Source organism: Dama dama, chromosome 18 (assembly GCF_033118175.1).
Source record: "Dama dama isolate Ldn47 chromosome 18, ASM3311817v1, whole genome shotgun sequence".
NCBI classification, from domain to species: Eukaryota; Metazoa; Chordata; class Mammalia; order Artiodactyla; family Cervidae; genus Dama; species Dama dama.
The window spans coordinates 49,213,504-49,226,350 of NC_083698.1; the positions used below are offsets into that span (position 1 = coordinate 49,213,504).

At 40.0% G+C, this 12,847-nt stretch overlaps 1 protein-coding gene across 1 annotated transcript in view; it reads right to left on the bottom strand.

Annotated features, from left to right (window-relative positions):
- The window catches only part of CAPZA2 (capping actin protein of muscle Z-line subunit alpha 2), a 54,831-nt gene extending 42,543 nt beyond the window's left edge, over nt 1-12,288 (bottom strand). Inside the window, exon 1 of the mRNA XM_061165303.1 lies at nt 12,087-12,288. Coding sequence (XP_061021286.1) covers nt 12,087-12,125 — 39 coding nt within the window. The 5' untranslated portion in view covers nt 12,126-12,288. The remainder of the gene's footprint in view (nt 1-12,086) is intronic.
- Nucleotides 12,289-12,847: the final 559 nt, after the last annotated feature.

Consider the following 12,847-nt stretch of genomic DNA (forward strand, 5'->3'; position numbering starts at 1 on the left):
AGTATGGTTGTAAAGCATTAAATCATTCGGACAAGGGAAAGGTAAGGATATTCATCTTTCAATATCAAATAAAGTTGATTCCACTATTCTTAGAATTTACCAAAGCCTTTCCCTAGAAAGGAGGGAATACTATCTTCTCCACTGAGTAAAAATACTATTCATTCTCATAAATCTTATAGGAAATTGTCTACTACTCTCCACCAGCCATTACTTTCTTTTTGTGAATGTCAGTAGATAGTTACCTAGGACCAGAGGGGTCTCACAGTGAAAGAAGTGCTATGTTAATGCTGGGAAGCTGCCTGCACAAAGCATTCCTCATGTGCTACAGGCGAGAGGAGCTGAAGCCCCTCATATTGGGCAGTGCATTCCACAGACAGAAATGTTTCTCTGAACATTTTTCAATTTGATTGAGAGACTATGTGATGAGCAAAACAAATCATACTGATGAATTATGTGGCACCTGCACATTATGTTGGACCACTATGTGTAGAAGCCAAACTGCCACAGTGATGGAACGAGATCAGTCACAACGCTTACAAAGAGGACTACTTCTGGTTAAACCCATGGAGCAAGGATGGCGTACTTTTCTAAAGGAATTTCTGATTCCGTGGTACTCTCAATGCTGCAGCAGATACAAATGGAAGATAAACACATTTGGTACAGGAAGCTGTGATCAAAACCCTTGGCAAGAGTAGGGCATAGATTAATGATCTAGACAAATATCAACAGAATACTGAACTGCTGTCTTGGGTGATCTCTAAGAACACGTTGAGTATCATACAATGAGTACAGTACACTACACTGAGTGTTACCTGGACTGTAGTTTTAGGACTATACTCTTAAAACCTACCATCTTATCTACACTGCTGAATAAGCCGGAAAAAATTCTCAGGGAAGGAGAAGAAAGGGTAAGTGGGCTGATAAACTCCATACGTGGCTTTCTGCTTTGTAGTCCTTGACTCTGTCAGTCTATTAGTGTATAGAAAGCACCCTTCTCAAGTGAAGCCAAGCTTCATGGTGAAATGCCATGGATAGAGGAGAAGGCAATGGCAACCCACTCCAGTACTCTTAAAGCCCATGGACAAGAGGAGCCTACTGGGCTGCAGTCCATGGGGTGGCAAAGAGTTGGACATGACTAAGTGACTTATCTTTCACTTTTCACTTTCATGCACTGGAGAAGGAAATGGCAACCCACTCCAGGGTTCTTATCTGGAGAATCCCTGCAACGGCGGAGCCTGGTGGGCTGCCACTGGACACGACTGAAGTGACTTAGCAGCAGCAGCAGCAGCCATGGATAGAAGTGATTAGATTCCCTAGGCCTACACTGCCTCTTTAAGATACATCTGTTACTGGAAGAGGTGAGCATCTGGCAGTGCTACTTCAACTCTGTGATCACCAGCTACAACAGGAAAGTACAATAGAGTGGGGAATTTACCATGGGTTGCCAATCAACTATTGGTAAATTTATAAAAGCTGTTGGCATAAGTAATGTTAACTTGTGTCTATGAGTTCTCCAGATTTTTCTGATGCTTCTGCTGGGCACTGTGAATTGGCAAAATTTTTACAAACACTAAGGCAAAATCCAGGAGACTTCTGATTGTCTGAGGAAAACATTAATTCTTAAGTAAGAAATGGAGTCTTCCATTTATATCTGTTTCCAAAGCAGAAATAAATTATATATTAAGTTGACAAAAATTTTAAAAAGATTTAAGCAATTGAGAAAAAGGAGATAAAAAGTATAAAAAGCAGACAGTGCATGTGCAGAAAAGCATATGCACACCACAAAAAATAGTTATCTAGAACCATTAAATTTAGAGGCAAACAGACCTGCACTCTACAGGAGCTCCAAAGTAAACTGCATAGGAAATACTTATATGAAAAATTACCTTAAATTCAACTTAGCTAAGCATCCTGTATTTTGTTTGAGAACCCTACCTACAACGCCTCTAAGTTCTGTATGTTGGACATTTCCCCACATACTCATTTCCTCCTTGATCAAGGCAAGAGACAGGGTAGAGATTTCCCAAATCTAGATGCCTAGTAGAGTTGCTGGCAAAGTTTTTGAAAAAATACAGATTTCCATGTTCCATTCCCAGGTAGCACAGTGGTAAAGAAGCCGCATGCCAATGCAGGAGACGGTAAGAAATGAGGGTTGAATCCCTGGGTTGGGAAGATCCCCTGGAGAAGGAAATGGCAACTCGTACAGTATTCTTGCCTGGAAAATTCCATGGACAGAGGAGCCTGGTGGGCCAAAGTCCATGGGATGGCAAAGAGTTGGACATGACTGAGCGAGAGAGCTCTAATGTTCCATTCCAGACCTACTGAATCAATCTTCAGAGGACTGAGACCTAGAAATCTTATTTCTGAAAATATCCCCAAGCGACTGTGACTGGCTGTCAGATATTGTTACCCACTGGTCTGTAAGGGATTGTATATGCAAAATTTGAGGCATTCAGTCTTCTGAAGAAAAGGATCATAGGTTTCATCTGATTCTCAAGGAATGTGATCCCCAAAAAAGGTCACTGCCTTAGAGACCAGCAGTAAAATTTTAAAAAGCTATTATGAATTTTTCTACTTCAACTACAAGAATTACTTGACATTATTTCCCATAACTCTCTAAAAACTTCCTATGCCTTTTTGACAGCTAAAAGTAAAGTAAAAGTAGAAAAACATAGTTTTTAAAAAACTCTATCATTATTCAAATAGTTTATGATCAAGTGATTATCAATTGCACGTCCATGTTATAGACTCATTTACTGAGTATATGTAAGAGGTAATTTATTTTGATAAATTTTCCTTGAGTCCTTTTCGTTTATAATTAATCATTTTGAATTAATTAAAAAGAGGGCCCATATCACTTAATCTACAACTAGGTCATCCACTGAATTCAACATCTAGTTCTTTTAATGTGTTTTTACCACTTATTTAAAATATTAAGAAACCTGTGAATCCAAAGTAGGTATTATCATGAACTGAGAAAGTTATACAAACTACTGTTTATCTTATATGTTCAATTTCTTTCTCTCCTCTGAATCATTCCTCTCAGCCCACAAACACTACTAAATCTTTTCTATCTTAAAAAAAAAAAAGTATCCCTAAAATGAAATAGCAGAAAAAATGAAGTACTATCTATTCTTTCTACTTTCTCTTGGGTTTCTCTACTGAATTTTTTCCACAAATGATATATAATTAAACGGAGGAGATTAAAGATGTACAAACTTCCAGTTGTAAAGTAAATGAGTTACAGGGATATAATATGCAGCATAGGAAATACAGTGAATAATACTGTAATAACTGTGTGTGGTGACAAGACTTATCGTGGTGACAAAAATACTGTATCACACCATGGTATACCCCAAACTAATACAATATTATAAACTATATTTCAATTTTTAAAAGCTTAAAAATTAATCAAAAGACAAACACAGGAGGAAGAAAGAGTTATTTATACTTACTGTCTCCACTTTTCATCCTTTAGTCAACATTTGCTGAGCACCTAATACAGTGAAATTCAATCCTGGTGACATCTTCAAATCATCTGGGAAGCTCTTTTTGAAAAAAGTACAGATGCTCAGGTCTCACCCATGAGTGAAGTCTGTGCATTCATCTTCGTTTATAAATTCTCCAGATGATTCTAATGTGCAGCCAGAGTTTACATCACTGATCTATATATGCCATACACTTTACTGCCACTACCAAGATAAATAAGACACAAGGCCTGCACCTGAAGAACATAGCAAATAAGAATATCAGGACACTTACTAAAATTGGTAAATGTTACAACAAAGGTATGTACAAAGTACTATGGGAACAGAGATAGGCCAGGGTATGTAAAGGGTATGTCTATGAGTCCGGTTATTGAAGTACAATGTAGACAAGACAAGAATGCTAGTAAACTGCTTTCTTAAAGGTCACTAATGATCTCATGCCCACCACTTAAAACAGTCTACCTCATCTGCACGAGCTTTACCATATGCAAGATATGGATAATAACAAGGTTGCTCTGACAATTAATTGAGTAATTAATACAGTAGATACTGGGACATAATAGATAGTTTGTGTCTCATCCATTTCTCTTAAAGCCAAAGGCTCTTCTCAATCCTGTATTCCTTTTTAATCCCTTCACAATACTGCACTGCTCCTTCTAGAAATTCCCCTCAGGTTCTGTGAGAGGAGCACCTACCCTGTGCCACTTCAAAGGTCACTCCTCACCTTCCAGTCTCTCTCCTCTTTCTGACTTAACATGAAAGTATCCAAAAGTACATGCTTTCTGTCCTCTCCTCTGCTATGTCTGAACTTGTTCTCCTAAAAACCTTTTAGGAGAACTCTCATCTCTCTTGAACCCACAAAGTGAGGATCTCCAAATATACATAAAATCTCTGGGCTTGATCTCCAGTCCAAACTCCATTTCTACGTTTCCATATCTGCTAGGTATGTTTACAGAGACATTCTGCTAGCACCTCAAACTCAGTAGAACCCAAACAAAATCACTATTATTCGCCCAAGCTGTGCATCTTCTCTCCTGTTTTCTTTAGCTTTTAGTGGTGGTTCCACTCCTCAGTCAACCAGATTTTAATGTTCACAGTTATCACTGATTCTTTCCTTTCTCTACACTCACCATGTCTTGTTGATTCCAACCCTGAAATGTTAGCCATCATTATCTTTTTTCCCTCTGTGTCTTGTGAAAACAACTTTAAATCACATCCTAACACTTAAGTCAGTTTCCCAACTGGTCTCAATAGCTAGCTCCAGTCTGTTTAGACCCATGGTTCTCAACCAGGGGCAATTTCAAACTACAGGAAACATTTGTGATCATGTGGGCCAAGGATGCCCAAACATCCTAAAATGCATAGGACAGGCCCATAACAAAGAGTTACCTGGCCCAAAAGTGAACAGTGCCGAGGCTGAGAAAATCCGTGCTGTTTAACAGCACAGTTCGTCTTTTCATTTCTTTCTTAAAAATATACTTGAGATATAACTCATACTTCCTGCTCATTCCTACTTTTCTGTTTTTCTTCCTATGTTGTGCTCTCTGGCATGAGCTTGTACCCTAACTGATGCCTACTATCCTCCAAGGCAGAAATAACTCTTTCATCTTCTGAATTTCCAAGAACTTACTGCTTTCTGACTCTGTGCAGTATGTATGTTATATTCATCTGATTCACCTCTGAATCTATCTATAGTCTTACATTGTGTCTACTAAACAGGCAACCACATCACCAGCCTTCCGTGAATATAAGACTTAATCTATGGTTTCATTTATTCACAAGTACCGCATTTCTCCTCTTCTTCCCTGCTCCCTCTGAAATTAGGTTTATAGATATGACTTGCTTCAGAAAATGGAAATCTGAGCAGAAGTGCAGTAAGTCTCTTAAGAGAAGGGGGGATAGGAGCGGGGGAAGAGACCTTCAAAATCCAGTAGGGTACTCACTGCATTTCTTTCCCACTGCTGTGGGGACAGTGGTAAAAAAAAAAAAAGTCTTAAGACTTTTTTTGAGGGCAGGGGTAAATTTCATATGCTCTATTTTGCAGATTTAAGGTGTACAGCCTGTTACTTGGATATATTTATATACTATACCTTGATTTCCACTGAAGCAATATTTATTCACATCATTTTAGTACAATACTGTCTATAGTCATTATATTGAGGATCAAGTCACTATGGTTTATTTACTACTCAGAAGTTTGGACCCTTATCTTACTCCCCCACCCTACATTCCCTGATAACCACCTTTTATTGTTTTAACAGGTTTAACTTCTTTTAGATTCCACGTGTAAGTGATAACATTCAGTACTTGTCTTTATCTACACTTATTTCACTTAGCACAAGGTGCTCAAGGTCCATCCCTGTTGTCACAGATGACAGGCTAAATCCTATCCTGTCTCATGGCTAAATAATATTCCATTGTATGTAGGAACCATATCAGAAAGCCTACATTTAGATCGAAATTCTCCAAGAGCCTGAAACTATATGACTTCACTGATCACGGCTCTTCTGCTGCTGACCCACACTAGATATACAAAGAATGAGTGAGGCCATGCAAAGCCTCCACCACCAATGTCTTCATGTTTAGATTTCAGTGTGTTTCTTATAGCATTATATCCTTGCTTCACTGATTCACAATCAATGTAAGATGCATAATTTAATGGATCACTAAAAAAGGAAAAATGCTACCAGTCTCACAAGCCACGACTGTACAATGCAGCCTGATTTCAGAGATTTTAAAATATGGAAAATGATGAGTTGTGAAACCAATGAAATATGGTATTACTATATTTGATAAATGAATGAACATGAAGATAGTTTACAAAAATTATTTCCATTCACTGTCAGTAGAAACACTGTACAACATCTGAAATAAAACGAGCAAGAAAAGTTTTCATCCATGGTTCACAGTAGAACATGTGTCTTAAAAGAAGGTATATGAAAACTGTAGCTCTATCCTTCAAAATAAAATTTATGAAATTCTTTTTTTGACAACTATAAGTGGTTTTATGAAACCCCTATTTTCTTTGATACATATGAGTCTCTTGCAATAAATTACTGCTTCAGGCAATTAAGTTTTTAGGTCAGAGCACAGAACCACTAGTCAAGTTTTCCCATCATACTTTTCAACCTTAAAATCTACTCGGTAGTCTCCAAGTCTGAATTTTTATGTACTGTGTTCTTACACTAAAACTCAATGCTCAGGACTTCCCTGGTAGTCCAGTTGTTAAAATCCCATGCTTCCACTACAAGGGGCTTGGATTCGATCCTTGGTTGAGGAACTAAGATCCTGTATGCCACACAGTGCAGCCAAAAAGTAAATAAATAACATTAAAATTTTTAAAAAAAATCCTTATAAAACGCAAGGCTCTATGTATATGACTACTCTTATGTGACTACACTCTATGTATATGACTCTCCTACCTCTACATTTATGTAGGAATGATTCCTCAATGTACGGAAAAGTACTACAAATTTGCTTCAGTGTGCAAAGTCTGAAAAACTCCATGAATGTTATAGCTACTATCAAGTTTCTGCTTGCTGTAGGAATTTTTACATTTTATTGGTGCAATAACAGGATTCATTCACCTACAGAATGGAATTAGGAATGCATAATTTCTACATTAATAGCTTATTGGTTGATTTACTTTTTTAGTTAATAAGAACAATACTGACTTTACAAGAATTACGACGAAATATGGGGCTTCCCCGGGGGATCAGCAGTAAAGAATTCACTTGCAACATAGGAGACGCAGGTTGGACCCCTGGGTGGGGAAGATTCCCTGGAGAAGGGCATGGCAACCCACTCCAGTATTCTTGCCTGGAGAATTCCATGGGCAGAGCAGCCTGGCAGGCTACAGTCCATGGGGTCGCAAAGAGTCAGAGACGACTGATAGACTGAGTCCAGCATGGTGAGATATACTGGCAGCTCACCTTGTTTTTACACACAAACAAAACTTCTGAAGCCAAATTATGATTGAGGGAGAAGTATGTAAACTGCATACTAATACTTAGCATGTGTAATACTTAGCATGTAATACTTAGCATGTAGCCAATATCACCACCTGCACCTCAAAGAGCACCCGGAATTTAACTATCTTAATCTTTACAATCTATCACATTATTTAGAAGTGAAAAATGTGGCATACTAGATTTTCCCTCTAACCCCTGCCTTTATATGCTGCTACTTTTCATAATAATGTTTTTTTCCTTAATTCTGTGAATTCGTGACTCCTTTGTTCATTCACTCACTGAACCCCTGTACTCATCACATATATTATACAGATGCTAAAGATGGCATTATTTCTGCACTAAGGAATTCCAGTAGAATATAAGGAAAAAAACCAAGTAAACAAATAACTATGCAAAACTATATTTAATACTAATGACGTGTTACAGGGTTCAGAAGAAAGAGAAAACAGCTTTCAGGAGAAAGAAAACTAGTCAAATGAGCTGAGCTAAATCTTGAAGGATGAGTAATGTCATTTTTCAAAAAAGGGGAGAAACTGGGGAGCAGTACCAATTCTCAGAGCAGGTCAGTCAGGAGCAGAGAAAAAGAAGTGAAATGTATTGTGTTTACCTGCCGGGCAACAGTCACACCTACAGAATGTTAATGGAGAATATACCTTCTATTATATTCCCACATTTTAGAGGAAACAGAGGTTACTGTGCAATGAAACAATTTACTCAAGGTGCTACAAGGGGATTAGCATGAGGGTCTCTTTGAAGTCACAGCATGATTAAATAACAGTATATATTGGAAATGTCAGAACTATTTAGGTTAGAATGGAATACAAGGGCACGAACACCATTTTCAAGAGTTGGGCCTCCTTGTAAAAGCAATGGAGGAATCCAGCAACTAAAAGTTGGGGAGTAGAAAAATGGCAGGAAGAGAGAGGGATCTGTCTAGAAAGTTTATAATAAAAGTCCACCAGCGGCAAATAAAACAGACATGAGACATTCTTCTAACTCTTTTTCTTCTCTTAGATTTATTTCTTCAACTGTGTAGTCACAGAACAATCAATTTGCATTTTGTTCATACAACAAAAATTTGTTACTAAACAACAGTAATTCATAAATTGTTAATGGTCTGGTCAACTGAGGGGTTATAAATAAAATATTAATATAAGTGAATTAATTTTTTCAAGCAAGAAATAATTAGAATAGAACATATTCTGATGGAAAAGATGAGGTTTGGAAACTGACTGTTAGGTTCAGAGAGCACAAAGAGGAAAATAGTTAAAGTAAACCTGAAGTTAAAAACCTGGGACTTGAATAATGAGAACAGTCATAGAGAGAAAAATGAGCAGGAAGAGATGGGTATGGGCCCTGCTTTGGGTAAGGGGGCGGGGTTAATAAATTTATTTTTAGACAGGTTCCATCTGAGCATCTCCTTAACTGTGAGCATCTCTACTCTGAGGAGGACCAGCAGATAAAAATGTGTGACCAGTACTAAGCAGAGAAGCAGGGCTGAGCTATGTACCTGGGACACATCTACAAAGTTACAAAAGTTGAAGCTACCAGAGTGGATCACTCTACTCACTGGGGGAAGGTGGGAGAGGTTAGCGGCCGCAGACCCTTTCGAGTCAATAACTAAGGTGTCTTCCAAAGCCTGGAGTGACTTTCAGGATTTCTCATTTAGAGAGCAGTTTGGAAGTAATTCTTTTCATTTGAGACTTATGCCACAATTTCACATAATTTCAATCACAAAGAATGCTTTTCTGTACAATGTAGCTGACCAAGGAATGGAAACATGGAACTGGGCTAGGGCTTCTGTAACTATGTAAAAAGGTCTATAGGACACACCACAGAAAATAACTTCAAAGAACTTCACTGTACTTCTTCAAATAATTTTCTTCCCTATTAACCTAGTGGCCAAAGGAGAAAAAGTTATTAATTTCATAGTATCCTCAAGAAACCGTACATGATTGAGAAAGCAAAGATACTATTCTAGATTAATTTCTAAAATGCTTCCTACCACAAGGTATATATGAAACTATACCAGCGGCATAAAACTTTTAAATGTGTCAAAGAAAAATGAACTTTGTTCTAAAATGATCAAAACACAAATTAAAACCCAACACTATTTAACATTTAGTTATTTACAATTTCTATTAAAGCCAAACAGAACTACTGTTTCTCCTTTCTCAAATTAAGCTGTCAAACTAAAAAAAACTTATAAGTCCAGATTCTATCATCAATTGTTAAGGAAGCCTAATGTCACAAGAGCATCAACTTCTGATTCAGACAAACTAAGGTTTAAATACCGCATTTGTACTGCCTACATAAATGTCCTTCTGTTAATAACTTAAAGCTTTTCAAAACTTACTTTAATTATTTTGTGAAATAGTAGTAATAAAACCTAGTTCAAACTTACAACAAATTAAAAGTATTTTCTGAGTTAGGCATATACAAAGTATGGTACTGCATGTCTTAACAGTTTCCCTTCCTTTTTTTTGTAATCAGTAATGGAAATTCCAAGAGCACTGAAGTATTAAAACCTTATTCTTGAAAATTACAAACAAGGTGCAAAAAAAGTAAAATGATTCAAATATTAGTTTAAAAAAATCACCTTTAAACCTATTTCCGATTCTATGTGAAAGGTCCTTCTCCAACAGATTAAAAAGAACATTTAAACAAATAAACAAGACTGTTAGAATTTCACTTAACCAGTTCCTTGAATTTAATCACACAGTTAATATTTTTCTTAAATCACGAAAAAAGTAATCAGAAATTTATAGGTAAAATATCTTCAGAATAGTCTTACAAAACTCTAAGTAAAAACAAACCCATGAAATTCCTTCAAACGAGTTTTCATTCATTTACTCTTAAAACATGGTGTTGGGCAAGCGTAAAGAATAAGACCCCCCCCACCTCATTCCCGCAACTTTATGGAGTTTAGCGCCGGACAATAAGAAATCGTGTCATCTCATTTTGAAAAAAACTTCGCTATTTTAGGCGTTTACAACACATGGCAGGTCTATATTAACTCCCACACTGAGTACTCTCTCCTCAGCTAGATTTCTAGTCACTTGAGCTACTAATCACCACTTACCAACAGCAGAAAGAACAACATGACAATCCCTTTGCAAAAAAACTTTTTAGCACTACTTAATATTAAATGTGTATGCACACCTGCTTACATTGTCAGTTACCAATGTATGGCTATTTACCAATATTACACAGGTGAATACCGCGCAGCAACTTCTATGTACATAAGTATCTGCCTAACAGGCCTGTGAATTATGGAGAACCTTGTTGCTCTCCCCACTTTGTAGTTTCATTATCACTTTCACCAAAGAGCACAGAGGTTAAAAAAAAACACACAACTTTTTCCCCCGAAACTAAAGATGAGGCTGACTGCTGCACATTTACAAAGGGAAGAAGACAGAACATGACATTTCGGTCCAAGAACACAGGATGTAAAAACACTTGGAGCAGAACGTTCCAACCGAAAATATCCTTAGGCTGACACCAAGATTTCTTAAACACCAGTACGTGTGTGTTTCATATATGACAGTACTGCTTTGAAGCTTAAGAAAATGAGCCCTACTAAATTAAGAATGGACACTTCGAAAACTCTATCTTATTCAAAGTTTATGTCAGTTACTTCTGAGTTTGAGAAACATTAAGGATCTACCCAGGATATACTCAAAATTAGTAGGGTACTCCTGCCCCTCAATACACAGACTGGGGAGTGGGACCTCACAGGGGCCAAATGAAACCGCGAGAGAACCAGTTCAATGATCAGATTTCCTCAAATGCCTGAGAACTTAAGTAGTTCATCTGGTTCCAGTGCTGTCACAGCATCTAAGATACAGTAAAAGGAGTTGCACAATCTCCCGTTTTCCGAAGAAGTCTAGCAGTACAATGGGGCGCCACCAAATCGGCCCCCAGGAGGGCTGCTGCCGACACGGGTAGCAAACAACTGGGGGAGGGGGGTGTCTTTTTGTGAGCAACTTCACTGCCTCCAGGGGAACATGGGAACTGCAGAGCTTACAGCTAAAGCCGAAAAAGAAAAGGGGAAGAAAAAAAAAAAGGCTTCCACGGGTAAAGGGGAAAAAAATAACCAGAGAACCTAGAAAAGGAAGCATTTTGCTACTGGGAGGAGGGAGTAGAAGAGAGAAGTGAAGGTCTGCTTCCTAAGCGATTTTCCCCCTCAGCCCTCACCCCGGCCAGGCCTTCGGGCCGCGTCCTGTCCTTGGGCCGCCTCCAGGCCGGGACCCAGACCCTTCTGCAGTTCCCGACCCGGACACAGGGCCCCGCGGCCAAGGCGCCAGGAGAGGGTCCCCGGCGGCCGCCGCCCTCGGCGCCCCCCGCCCCCGCCGGTGGCGCCAAGCGCCGCCGCCCAGCTCGCGCTTCCTATTTTCGGAGCACACACCCTACAAGGAGCGGAGCGAGCAGGCCCGGCGGAGACCTGCCCCCGCGCGGCCTCGGGTGACTGACAGGGGCAGGCACTCGGGCGCCGCGAGGAGAAGGGAAGGAAGGGCAGCCGAGGGCAGCGACCAATGCCCTTCGCCGGCGGCCAGACTCCGGGCCGATACAGCGGGGCTCTACTGGCTCCCCGAACGACTAGCTCCGCCGCCCCCGAGGCTCTTACCTTCTCTTCATCAGACAACTGCTCCTCCAGATCCGCCATTTTTCTTCTGGCGACAAACCGCGGTAGCGGCGGCGGCGGTAGCGGGCACCTGACTTCCCCCTTTCCGTGCGGTCCTCCTCGCCGCGCGCCCCCGCCAAGGGAGGGGCTCACAGCCAGGCCGCCCGCGCACGCGCCCTGGGAGCCCCGCCTCCCTCCACCCGGCCCACGGGCCCGAAGGGCGGCTGTGCGCGTGCGCGGGTGTCTCCGCGGCCAGGGAGTGGGGAGGCGTTGCCTACCGCCGTCTGCTGCGGGTTTGTCAGCATCCTGAGTTTAGAATTCTTTCCCCATGTTGACCATATGGACCCAGTCTGCGACGAGTACATTTTGAGCCCTTGATTATGTTCGCATCAAGTCCTGAACTCTGCCAGCTAAAATGTGAACAAGTGCACAAATAGCTTTTAAACACTTTTGTGTGTGTGTGACGAGAAAAATATTCGACTTTAGTTAAAATATGCACTTACAACCCAGTACATAATTGGAAGATGTTCGGATATATTCATTAAAGAAATGACTGTTGGTCCTTTATTGTGTGTGTGTGTGTATGTGTGTGTGTGTATATGTGTGTGTGTGTGTGTGTGTGTGAGAGAGAGAGAGAGAGAGAGCACGCGCGCGCATTGGGGTGGGGGGGGGAGGTGGATGGCGGGTACTGCGGTCTCTGGAGATGTACAATGTTAAGCAAAACCCAAAGAAACCTCAGTTCTGAAGAAATTTGTTGTCTTTTC